The sequence below is a fragment of the Cibotium barometz genome, chromosome 1 (assembly GCF_041138505.1).
Source record: "Cibotium barometz isolate CiBa-2024 chromosome 1, ASM4113850v1, whole genome shotgun sequence".
Classification (NCBI taxonomy): domain Eukaryota; kingdom Viridiplantae; phylum Streptophyta; class Polypodiopsida; order Cyatheales; family Cibotiaceae; genus Cibotium; species Cibotium barometz.
In genome coordinates, this window is record NC_141046.1 from 21,202,544 (window position 1) to 21,216,003 (window position 13,460).

A 13,460-nucleotide genomic window follows, 5' to 3' on the forward strand; every position below is an offset into this window, starting at 1 on the left:
GAAAGAGATTCTGAGTACTTTACCAGTGGTTATGCCCCCTGATTGGAGCAGAGAGTTCTTTGTGAATCCAAGTGTGGGGGAAGATGCTGTGGGTGCAGTGCTGTTGCAGCAGGGGAATGAGCATTCATATATGAGGCTTGTGTACTTTGTCAGCAGGACTAGGACACAAGGAAAGAGGACATACTCTGAGGCAGAGTAAGTGATGGTGGTTGTGATTTTTTCTCTTAGAAGATTTAGGTCCTATCTACTCCCAAAGCCATTCACCATTCTAACCCATTATTCTCTGCTTCCTCATCTGATCTAATTTGACATTTCTTCCAGGAGATTATCCAAGTGGTTGGTAGAATTGTAGGAATTTCAGTTTACTTGTATGGTGGAGGATAGCACTAGAGCTACATTGGCTGAGATACTGTCATATAGGCATAATCTTGTGGTGTTGAAGGAGGAAACAATGGCAGAGAAGAAAGTGACTAGATGGAAGGACCCATTGATAGGGCTTTCAAGAGGAGCTCAGGGATGGCAAGTGGAGGTATAGTCTTATTGGATCCAGAGGGCCAAGAAGTATTTAAAAAAGGGATCAAGTTGTAGGTTCACACCAGCAATGAGGCTGAGTATGCTACCTTGGTATGGGCTTCAGTAGTGCATTAAGAAGGGGATCAAAAGGCTTATCATCAAAGGAGATAGCTTGTTGGTCATTAGGCAGCTTCAAGCTTTTTGGAAGGCCAAAAACCCTAAATTAAAGGAATGGAATTTTCAGATAAAGAGGATGCTCCACATATTCCAGGAAGTGCAAATACAACATGTGAAGAGGGAGTTAAATCAGGCTACAGATGCATTGGCAAAAAGGGGAGTTGGGCAAGGATGTGGATATGTATGCCATTGCTGTAGCCCATCCCAGGCTCCAGCTATGTTGGAAGAGAGAACTTGTAGGAAATTGAAGACTTTTTACACATAGGTCATGCACCTTTAGATCTATCCAAGAGGCAGAAGTATGGATTCATAAGGAAAGCTTTGCAGTACATCATTCTGAATGATCAGCTGTACATGAAGGGAAAGGACCTGATCCTGAGGAGAGTTCCTAGTAGGGAGGAGATATTTGCTATTTTAGCCTCCTGTCATGAAGGTGTGTGTGGGGGACACTTTGCCCTGAAGTTAACACTCAGAAAAGTTTTAACAACTGGGTATGTTGGCCTAGTTTGAGAAGAGATGTATATCACTGGTGCAGGAGCTATGAGCCTTGTTAGAAGCAAGGCAGTAGGGTTTTGCAATATGAGATGAGGAAGAGTATTGTATCTTATGGAGCCTTTGGTCCTCTGCCCACTACTGCTAGGGGTAAGACGTACATTCTAATTGGAGTAGACTATCTGACAAGATGGGTTGAAGCCAGATCTGTGAAGAACATAACAGGTAAAGAGGTAGCCAAGTTTGTGTTTGAGGACATATGTACCAGATTTGGCATGCTTTTGGAACTGTTGATTGATTAGGGCCTGGATTCAGAGGAGAGGTTGTATAAAAGCTGATGCATAAATTACATATCACACACAGGTTTTCCACTCCATATGATCCTCAGTGCAACGGGCTATAGTAGAGAGGTTCAATGGAGAATTGTGTACTATGCTGATCAACTATCTGGAGGAACATCCCAATCAGTGGGATCTGCATGTATCCTCAGTTTTGTGGGTGTCAGATCAGCTACTGAGTTCTCACCTTACCATCTTGTATTTGGAAAACAAGCCATCATGGCTATAGAGGTGGAGATTCCTAGTTTGCAGATTCTTCTGAAACATCAAGAAAGTGGCCAGGATGAGTATGAAGAGAGGTTGTTGAATCTTCAAGAGTTGTAGTTAGCTAGAGAGGAAGCCTTGGACCACTACATTCAGTTAAGCAATCAGAGGGCTGAGCATTTCAATCAGACTGGTAAGAGGTATTAAAGAGGGAGATCTGGTTCTCAGGTACAACAACAGACTGGATAATACCTTCCAAACCAAATTTCAGATCAAATGGGAGGGACCCTTCAAAGTGGTATATATATATGAGAATGGTACTTATCAGCTAGCTGACTTGGATGATCAGCTGCATTCCAAGAGGGTAAATGGCTACAGGCTCAAGCCATACTGGTGCAGAATCATGAATGTTCAGAAGGATCCAGAAGGAATGGATACTAGTCTGCCTCTGCAGATGCAGATGTTCCAGTTGAAGCATGAGATTTTTCTTGGGACTCGGATTTACTTTTCTTTGAGAACTATTCTAGTGAGCCAGCAGCATGTGGTTGAGCATGAATGCTCTAACCAAGGGGGATTGGGCAAACTATGATGGTTTTTTTGTGTCAAGACCTTTGTGCCCAATAGATGTGCCTGTCCCAAACCCCATAACTGAAATAAATGGTTGGGTATGTATAGGACCTTAGGAATAAGGTTGTTGCATGGCCACCTAAGAGTGAATATCAGAGTTGCTGGAGGTCTGGTTTGACATAGGAAGACAGTTGGAGGAGTCAACTGAATCAGTTTGAGGGGTTTAGAGAGTGTTCAGGTATCCGACTTTGTCAGTTGAAGAATAGAGAACATCAACTGAGTGGGTTGGTACCTTGATTTGGTGTTGTGGTGCTGGTTGTTAGTATCCTCCTCACGGTGGTGTGTTTGGACGAGCTATAGAGGTAGACTCTCCCAACACATCAACGCGATGGTTTGCTTTTCTACAAAGCTTAAGTTTGTGTTTTGAAACAGTTCCAAGCAACTCTTCTCCACGATGCAGATAGGGTGGTTACAATGTCTAGTTTGTCAAAAGGTGAAAGCTGCTCATGGGAAGAAGATAGGGTGGTTACAGTCTTTACTAATTTTCGAAGGATCTTTTCAAGACATTTGGATGGATTTTGTGATGAATCTGCCTCCCAGTCCGGGCAAGGGTAATACGTAGTGTTTGATGATTGTCAATCGTTTTAGCAAATTTGTTATGCTTATTCCTTGTAGGGCTAATGTGACTGTTGTGGATGTTGCTAGGATGTTTATTCGGCATTGGTACCCCATAGGTGGCATACCTACCTAGGACCATTTTGTCAGATCGAGATGCCAAATTTACTAGTCATTTCTTGAGGGCATTATTTGATAACTTTAGGACTAATCAGAATTTTTTCAATGCATTCCACCCACAGATGGACAGCCAGATGGAGATTTATAATCAATCGGCATTCGATGTGTTGAAGTGTTATGTTCACAACCAGCAGGGTTAGTGGGAACGGTATTTGCCTTTAGTTAAAGCTGTTTTGAATGACTCTTTTTCTTTAGCTATTGGTAGGACTCTATACGAGGCAACATTTGGAAAGACCGTTCTAGGTTTGTTGACCAGGACGTCATTCTCAGTGCTTGAAGTGAACAGATCGATAGAGTCTTACTAGGAGATCTTGGAGTCTATGAAAGACCGATTAGCCAAAGTGCAGGAGGCCTACACTTGACATGTGAACAAGGACAGACGTGATGTGATCTTTTCGGAACGAGATTGGGTTTATCTTAGGATAATGAAGCAAAGGTTGAAACAGGCGGGCAAGCGATGTCCAAAGTTGTCGTTTCGGAGCTTCAGACTTTTTCTCATTTTGAAGAAGATCAATGAGGTTTCCATGAAGCTGAAGCTATCACCCAGTTGGACCATGCACGATGTGTTCCATGTCAGTTGCTTGCAGCCTTATATTAGACTTCCTCTCTCCGATGTCCACGATGAACAGGAACCAGACATAGTGGACGAAGCTGAAGTCATGGTTACAGAACATATCCTTCTACATTGTTTCAAGCACGGCTCCGGCTGAAAAGAAAGACAGTTCCTCACAAAGTTTCAAGACCCAAGGGACACATGAAGCGGTGTGGCTTGACAAGACCTTCTTTGAAGATTTTACGGCATTACCGACGGACTATTTGGAGGCTTTTTGGCTTCCATCAAGTTAAGCATAAGGGGTGTCATGTGCATCCCGCACTTGGATGCCACGTGGACATATCTATACAAGTAGGTGCATCACCTGAGTGGAAATTGGTCCCTTGTGAGCCCCAGTCCGGGACGAGTCAACCAGGGTCGTACAAGTCCCGTACATGGTCTTGGCTAGGTGTGCAAGTCCCACACATGAAGCAGTGCCAATCCGTACTGAGTCACCCTCTAGAATGATGACAGGTGTTCCAGGTGTTCGGCTTGTAGCTAGATACTAGGCATCTGAGTTGAGCATGTAGAAGGAAGGGGCAGCCCTGTGGGCCACCCCTGAAGAGGTTTTGAGACCCTTGCCTAAGAGGGGGGTCAGCTTTGTGGGTCACCCTAGGACCACAACAGCCAAACATGGCTGGGCATGCTGTTAGCCAGGCCTAGAAGGACCTGGGCAGTAAGGCGGCCAGCCCTTATGGCTTGGCCAGCCAGTCGGCCAGCCCCACTGGACTGGGCAGCCAGACTGGTGGGCGGCCAGTCCACAAATGCTGCCAAGCAGTCTGGACAGCAGGCAGATCTTGGGCAACAAGGCGCATATATTATGCATGAGAAACAGGTTGTGGAAGTATAAAACAGGCCGATTCTTGTAAGAACCCACCAACCAGCATCTAAAAGAGGTTATAAAAGCATAGACTAGATTGTCATTTAGGCATCTCGTAATTTACAAAGTGTTGAAGGTATTCAAGGGCCAGGACAGCCAAGGGAATTCTGTGAAAATTGAAGGTCAAGAACCAGATCATCTACAGGCTGAAGGTATACAACCACGGGAAGATCTACAGATTTGAGTCTTTTCTCATCATTCAATATAGCAAATACACCATCCTTGGAGCGCAGAGGGTATTTGGGACCCAATTGGGTGTACTGTGCCTTATTGTCTCTCTTGCACTCTTATTTCCACTACATTGCGCAAATCGTCAGGAACCAAGGTGCTGAATATTTGTTATTCGAAGTATAATCCCGTCTGTAAGCTTCCACATGTTACAGCATCCGTGGGGACCGTCTTCCATGGTGATCAAGGGAAGGCTTCCCACCAAGCTGAGAATCAAGAGGTGGACGTTGGTCCTAGAGAAGGAATCCATCCACGCATCTTTCAGAGGGCTGGCAGGGGGGAGAAGCCAATTGGGGGGGATGGTTGTATCGATGTCGAGGCACGTGGCGGAGGCACCATGCAGACTGAGGAGCTGCTCCTGCTGAGTCCTCTCGGGGAGAGGATGAAAGCCTTTTAGGTTCCAGGGCTTGGCAGGTTCGGAGCAGAGTCTGGCCTAGGAGAGATAAGATCGGGTCCCAATTAGATGGCTGGAAGGGAGGCGGAAGAGAGGGCTACAGGGGATGGGTTGGCGCTCTTAGACCTCCTTTGTGGGTGGGGGCCAGAAGGGGAGGGGGGACCTAGATCAATGTTGGGTGGAGGGCATGCCAAGCCTAGAAGAGGCTGGCGGCAAATCTCTTGGTGAAGGAGGTGCTGAACTCTCTCGAGGGGGCCGCAAAAAAGAACCATCACACATTTGGGGTCTAGGGTTGCCTTGGGATGGGAGCTGAGATGAAACGTGGTTCAAGACAATCCTTCCGGGGCTCTGTCCCTAGTTGAAGGCTGCAAACTATCAATTTTCCAGGAGGTCTCTGCTTTGTACTGCGGGGTTTGTGAGGTCATGGCTGCCCCGCTTTGCTCTGATGGTTGAATAAGTACTCGCTAGGCCACCTTGGCCCTTGTAGGCCCACCGTCTCCCCTCTCCAAAGAAAGTTCCATATCACCCATTGCACCTGGCTAATGCAAGAATGATGGAAGGCCCAACACGAGATCATGTACCATAAGGTGGCAAGGAAGACTTGATTGACCGCTATGCATAGTTGTCTACGAAACTAGTCCCGCTCATGAGGTATGTAAAAAACGGTACGGTACGAAACTATGCAAGCGAAACTAATGCGAAACTGTTTTTTTTAATGGCCCTTTTTGGGTGACTTTTTTTATGCCCTTTTTTTTTTTCTTCCTGTTTTGTTTTATTGTTTTTTCGTTTGGCGATGGGGGCTTTCTACCTTGCCACCTTCTCTCGACTTTGTATCTCTAAATGTGTACAAATATCTATTTTTCAAGTGTTTTTTTTAAAGTCGATCTTACCTCTATCGAACTTATTTTTTTCGAAATAAAAAGTCCCGCACCGGTACCATTTTTTCATACCTTTGTCTCGCTTCGTACCTTCGTACTTGACAACTATGCCACTATGTCCTGGCCGCCAAGGGAGAGGTGGGCGGTGTTTCAATAGAGAAGTTTCTTTTGAATGCTCAGGAGGAGGGGGGTATCTCTTGCCTTCGATGTGACGTCAAGTCCCAGCTGACAACCAAGGTAGTGTACTGAAGTGCTACGGAGGATTTGTAAGAGAATACAACGTGCAGAGAACACTCACAAGAAGTAGGACTTTCACATCACAAAACTTAAAACTCAAATTGCACAATAGAGATATAGAAGAAAACTGTACTAGTAAAGTGATACAATAGATGGCAAATCCCCACACCTGTGTCCTCCTGTGAAGGGAGCTTCGATGGCTGATCTGGAATTGCTATTATGGAGGCTAGAAGCTAAACTCACAGTGATGACTGATGACAAATGTATAGCAGTATGTTAGTGATTATTCACATGCCATGGGCAGATGGTAGTGATTGTTCACATGGCATGGGGCAGATTGTATGATCTTGGCTTGCATTGGACACTCTGTTGTACATGGCACCTACTTATATGGACGTGGTGGTTTTGTTGGCATCGATTCCCATCATTAGGATTTTAATAGTGTGATGAGCGATTTGGCCAAGACTCAAGATTTTGATGCATCATGGAGATGTTTTAGGATGTGGACGACATTGCCACATGTATTCACCATGGGCATGACTTATTAGGAGTTTCGATATGGGTGGATGGGCCATGGTCATGATCTTGGTGTTATTGATACATATTGCTATATGGCAGATGATGATCGTGATTATCATTCTTGTGATGCATTATGTGAGTCATGGTTTGACAGGATTGAGTCCTTGGGAGACACGTCTGGTGCATGCTTACACATATGTCGTATTGCAGTGGTGTTCACATGGGCCTTGATTGCTTCTATGACTCGTCCACGACATCCACTAGCCATCATCTTACTGATTCTCACTCACCTAGATCAATCCATTCATTGTATTATGATGTGGATGTTGATGATGATGGTGTATTATACATGCACGCACATGATGATATTGATACACATGCACATGATGATATTGAGACATGTGAACATGATGATAATATTGACACATATGCACATGATGATGATGTATGTGGTATTGATGTGTGCAAGTCAGATCATGTCGACATGATCTCAAGGGCTGGCATGGCACCGAGCATTGTGGGTGAGGATATGTCTATTATGCCTACCTATCTTCCTAGGGATCATGTGGATGAGCTCTATCCCTTGCCTAGATTGCTTTCTCGCAATACTTGAGGACTGATCTACTGCAACTATGTAGTTGATCTGTTGATGACTGATCTCAGGCATGGAGAACCACAGATGACAAGGCTGTGTGGTAGACTGCGTTACTCTGTTGTTTACTGAGCCTGTGGAGGAAAGAACACAACAGGCGTTGGTGATGACCAACTTTGCAACAGGGTGGAGCTGGTGGGTACAAGATAGAGTCCTATTGTGGGGTAGAGAACCTCTAGGGAAGCTTCTCCGTAGAGGATACAATCAGTTTTAGAGATAGGGTCAACCTCTTTGAGGATGGTGTAGGTGGCGAAAAGCTGTGGTGCGGTGTGCCATTGAACAATACACTTAGTTGCATTATATGTGAGAGTGCTTCTTTGTAAGACACTGCTTGTCAATGCCCTTGCTAAGGAGTTGGATATCTGTTATGCAACCTTGTTTGCCAATGAGGGCAGATTGCAGGTCATCTCTAAAGTGGCTGTGGGCAGGTCTGCTGCCATTCCTCCACTAATCTTGCCCACTATGGTAACAGATTTTAGGTGGCTGCTGAAGTGGCCAGAGACTGAAGGTCCACCTCTGATAAGATTCAGATGAGGTGTCCTCAGTTGAGGTAGGGCTGCATGGAGTCCTCGAAAGGGTGTGGAGCCAGAGGCTGTCAAATGCTCTGGAAGCACATCTCCTATTGGTGATGCATGAAGGGGGAAAAGGGGAGGAAGATCAGGAAAATTGCTACGCTTTTCCATGTGCGGGCAGTGGGTGTTATTTGTTCTTCTTCCTCCATTTTTGCCCCTTTATTAATCACCAACATGAGCTGCATGTCATGAGCATTTGACAGGCTGGTGTTTGCGGAACGATACAGGCAGGGGGTGTGCTAAGAACTGGGCAGTGGGAAGAGTGTGGAATGGCAGTGGGATGGACTGGAAGCTGGACGGCAAGTAACTGTGGAGGGAAGCTGGGGGGCATGCATGCTAAGCAGGGGAAGGGAGAACGTAGGACTATCTCCATATATTGGTTGTCTATTCCGAACACAAACTGACCATCAGCCGACTATGCTCAACACTTACACAATTCTCAAAGGAGGACAGAAAGTTTATTGCAAACGCATTGTCTAAGCCTTGCTTTGATATCTGATGTCACAGAAGCCTCACGGAAGCGATTTAATTAGCACAATCAAATTGAAGTTTGGATCGCATAAACGACTGGAAATTGAACAATCATCCACATAGACGCTGGAGCTTGGTCCCAATGCTCAAGCTCCAGCGTCTATGTGGATGATTGTTCAATTTCCAGTTGGTGTTATTTGTTCTTCTTCCTCCCATTTTCCCCCTTCATCAATCACCAACAGGAGCAGCATGTCATGAGCATTTAGTAGGCTGGTGTATGTGGAACGGCACAGGCAGGGGGTGTACCAAGAATTGGGTAGTGGTCAGAGTGTGGAATCTCAGTGGGATGGACTGGAAGCTGGACGGCAAGTAACTGTGGAGGGCAGCTGGGGGAACATGCATGCTAAGCAGGGGAAGGGAGAACGTAGGAATCTCTCCATATTGGTTGTCTATTCCGAACACAAACTGACCATCAACCGACTGTACTCAACACTTCAAGAATTCTCAAAGGGGGAGAGTTTTTTTGCAAACCCATTGTCTAAGCTTTGCTTTGATATCTGATGTCAAAGAAGCCTCGCGGGAAGCGATTTAATTAGCACAAACAAATTGAAGTTTGGATTGTATAAACAACTGGAAATTGAACAATCATCCACGAGCTTGGTCCCAATGTTCAAATCCCCCCCACCCCCCAGTATTTGCTATATTTTTATGAGAATAAAAGTACAATGTAAGTTCACTCTTTACCTTCTGTGCTCCGACTGTTTTATCAAATCAACAACTTTTTGAAGATTCCTGTCTAGTTCTGTCCAGTTCTCTCTAGTTTTGTCTGGCTATTCAGTCCATCTCTGATGAGTTCTGTCCATCCACTTCTGTCCGGTTATATCTGTTACTTTTCGTCCGGTTCAGTCCGTCAGTTCTGCTTTCTGTCCGAATGTGTTGGTCACTTTCCATAAGATCTATCCATGCAGGCTGCTCACCATTCACATGTGGGTCGTTTTTCGCTCGAGGGAGAGCTGAGGGTTGATGATGTGAGGAGATCTGGGGCCTATTTACAGGAAAATTCCTCCCCAATTAACACAAGTCGGTCAGACCTTTGTAAGCCCTTAACAAAGTGTGATAAAAGCACTTAATGTGTTCATCCGGGGCTAAAATGCTCCCAATCCTGGGCCTGGTCTGCAAATGCCTAGGCTGCCCAAAACAGGTCTGAACTGCCCCAAACATGTCCATTCTTTCCGGTGCTGATCTGCTTCTGATTTTTCCCTATGCAAGCATTGGCATTTCTAGGTGTCCAACACGGGTCTTCATTGCTCTATGATTCCTGGCTTTCATTCTCTTTGGTCATGTGCTTCTGGATGACTGTAACCTGTCATTAGCGTCCACCTACATCTACGCATTGTATGCGAACCCTAACCTACTCTCATAGTCACTTAGTTGACAGTGTCCCTTCTTGAGGGCCCACAAAGGTCTGCCAAACCTTGAATCTCCTATGCTACCATGTGCACATGTCCTCAATTTGGGGAAAAATTAAGTTCGTCTTTTGGTTTGGTGTGGATATTTTATGTAGACCTTGTCCAAAGTTATGGTGATGTAAAGTAACAGGCTTGATAAGAAGGGGAAAAAGGGGGTGCTGAAAGTTATTCAAGTAGCCTTTGATGTAAGGTGGGTAAGCTGGTGACCTTGAGTTTCAAATAAAGTCAATCAAAGTTTATTGCCTATTTTTTTAGTCTCAGTGTTTGCATCATAACAGGGCTATAGCTCCAGGGGTGTTGGATTCGGAGATGTTTGGTCTGCAAACTCTCCAGCACATCATGCGTGTGACACGGTCTTGGGATTCGACCATGTCTATGATTCCTAAAGGTGGTGAAGTAATATGGGGAGGGATCGATTGGTCACCAGAAGAGGGGTTTCAATGCTCATCAAAAAAGAAAGAAAATGATGAGGAAGGCCATGGCCCGACTGTAAATCCAGAATTGACTTCAAAGGAGCTGGGGCCCCATGGGAAACCAATGGCTCACTATGGAAGATTGATCTCATTTGGCAAGGACGAGGCAGAATTGCCATCACATAAGTTAGAAATGGAACATTTCAAGGTATGCAGGGTTGGAACTTTGACTGGGTGCAAAGATTGATTACATCAGCAGCGCCTAACAGTTTTCTTTTTTCTGTAGAATGTAAGAGGGGGTCCCCCAGTGAGTGCGAATCTTTCTTGTGGGGATGCATGGACCGAATACCATGAGATTAGTTGGGAAAACATCCAAGCAGTTGCAGACCATAAAGTGTACACTGCAGATACAGTCCCAGAACTTCTTAGATACGTGGCTCCTGCAATGATGCAGCGGGGAGATGCTCAGTTTTCACATGGGCTTGCCGAGGACCTTCATGATCCTAAATATGAACACTTCAAATATTGGTCAAACCCTCTAGAAACATGGTAAGAACTGTTTTCCATTGCAACCAATTCCTTGCATTTGCAAGCTAGTGTGGAGAAATGATAGATAGAAAGATCAATCAACTGGTGGAATTAACGTGTTTTGATGGCATATGAGACGCAGTTCATGTATTCATCTATTAACATGTTTAAGTTGTAGAAAGAACTGTGACCGGGGGGCCTACTGTCTAGTTGCAGTGAGGCTAATGGTAGCTAGAGTTGTCCCTTCTTATGAGAGGAAAGTGTGATTATTATGCTGCCCAAGAATGATGGAGAAAATGTTAATGGGAAAAGCAGGGCATTTTTATCCAGGTGTAACATAGCATGCATAACCCGTGTCTTGGGTCCTTGTCTTGTATGTGAAGTGATGTCAGCCGAGACAATTAGGCAATGGTTGGGTGATATGAGAGGTTATATTTTGTATTTCCCAAGTAGTGAATTTTTGTCATTCAAGGATTTCCGTCTAGTTCAAAACTAGGATTTGGGGACATTTCAGCTGCTTAGTTTGTGACTCTATTCATAAAAGGGGGTCATACACAAGAGAGCTGGCTGTAACTGCTGGCATGCTTTGGAACAGCGTGGATCTTAGCATGCAAAGCAGTGCTCGAGCAAAGTTGTTACCAGCAACCGATGACTAACAAAGAAGCTGCCAAATGCATGAGTCGTTCAGATTCCTGTGGGACATGACTATAGGATAGAGAGCTAAATAGCTGAAGTGGAAAGGTCCTAATGTGAGTAAGGAAAAGAAGACGTCCATAGACTGGATAGTGAGTTCAGGTAGTTTTGGCCATCTTTCCTCCCTTCAAACACTGTTCACGTTACTGATTCAGTGGTCTTTTGGTAATATTTCTCTGGGCCTAGCCTAAAAGAGACTTGTAATTATGTGAGAAGCTCCATCTGTTTCTGAGAGTTCTATACAGAGTGCGTTTCCTAATACCTGAGCTTCTACAAAAGCAGTTTCTCAGAGTATCTTTTGATCTGTTGGTGTTGTAAAGGTTGCCAAATGCACCGGACCTGGAGATTTACTGCATGTATGGGGTTGGCATATTAACGGAGCGTTCATACATCTACAAATTGTCACCTCGAGCAGAAACCTGCCACATACCGTTTCGCATTGACTCGACAGCAGAGGGTGATTCTGAGGGTTGCTTGAAGGGGGGTATCCAGTTTGTGGATGGTGATGAGACTGTTCCAGTTCTAAGTGCAGGTTTTATGTGCGCGAAAGGCTGGCGTGGCCCTACACGGTTTAATCCCTCTGGATCTGCAACTTTTGTGAAGGAGTATAACCATGCACCTCCTGCCAACTTGCTGGAGGGACGTGGTACACAGAGCGGTGCACATGTTGACATCATGGGCAACTTTGCTCTGATTGAGGATGTCTTGAGGGTTGCAGCAGGGGCTTCAGGAGAAGAGATTGGTGGAGATCAGATTCACTCAGACCTTTTAAAGTGGGCCGAGAGAATCACTTTAAAATTGTAGTGCATTTTCCATGAATATCTTCAAATGCAAAGCCATGAGCCTAGAAGCTGAAGAATACATTGATGTCATGTGCAAATGTGTATGATACAGTCATGCAAAATTTTGATATGCTTGTTTTTTTTTTTTTTTGAGTATCATCCATTAATTTAATTCAAAGCCGTATCAGTTTAATTCCACACAGATATCTATGTTGTAGCGTCCTGTTAGAAGTACTGCTATGGTACCTTCTTGAAAGGTTATGTTGATATCGAAGAGTAGTAACTTTAGCTGCAACAAGCATTATTGGCCAACCACCATACATTTGGTTCCTAGTTTGTTTACCATTATAACTTTAGATTGCACCCCTAATCTATATAAATGGTAGCTAGTTGTGAAATTATAACTGTATTTTCCCTTGTAATTATTGATGGTGGTCGATTTGTGAGCATTCTTCTCATGTATGTGAAAACATTATCGACATACGTGTGGTGCATAAAAAATTTACATGAATGTGCAACGCAAAATACAAGAGATTATTTGTTACTGATTGCAAGTTACTCAAGTGAAAAGGGAGGAGAATGGTCGGTTTGTTTGATTTTCTTGCCAATGTGGATGCGTTTTGGGCAATTATGAGACTTGGTGTAGGTGTGGATTTTTCCAATTAATAAGAGTGGGCAAATGAATTCACCTCACCCATAAGTTGGTTAGTCGGCCCTATTTCCATGCACCAATGTGAGAATCTGCTACACCCACATCAAATTTGGGTGTATTCTTCAATGAAAATCTAAGAATCAAATACTACTTTACTCATAATTATTGATTTCATCATCCTTTCTGCGGATCGATCAGTAGTAAACAAAACTTGAGCTCATCAAATCGTTCATAATACTCTGAGCTGCGTGGTTTTTAAGACCATTGGCCATTTCCCCCCTTTTAGCCCTTCGAATCCTTTCGGCAAAGAAGTTAGCGTTAGAGAGGCTACTGCAGGTGTTGTGATAGGCATAGACAACACACTTTTTTCTATGAAACCACTTGGTTTATTAAGGATTGTATGGTACATTCATA

At 44.4% G+C, this 13,460-nt stretch overlaps 1 protein-coding gene across 1 annotated transcript in view; it reads left to right on the top strand.

Annotated features, from left to right (window-relative positions):
- The window catches only part of LOC147641723 (phospholipid:diacylglycerol acyltransferase 1-like), a 36,301-nt gene extending 23,729 nt beyond the window's left edge, over nt 1–12,572 (top strand). The window contains exons 3-5 of the mRNA XM_086798934.1: nt 10,257–10,599; nt 10,678–10,940; nt 11,933–12,572. Coding sequence (XP_086655060.1) covers nt 10,257–10,599; nt 10,678–10,940; nt 11,933–12,416 — 1,090 coding nt within the window. The 3' untranslated portion in view covers nt 12,417–12,572. The remainder of the gene's footprint in view (nt 1–10,256; nt 10,600–10,677; nt 10,941–11,932) is intronic.
- The last annotated feature ends 888 nt before the right edge of the window (nt 12,573–13,460 follow it).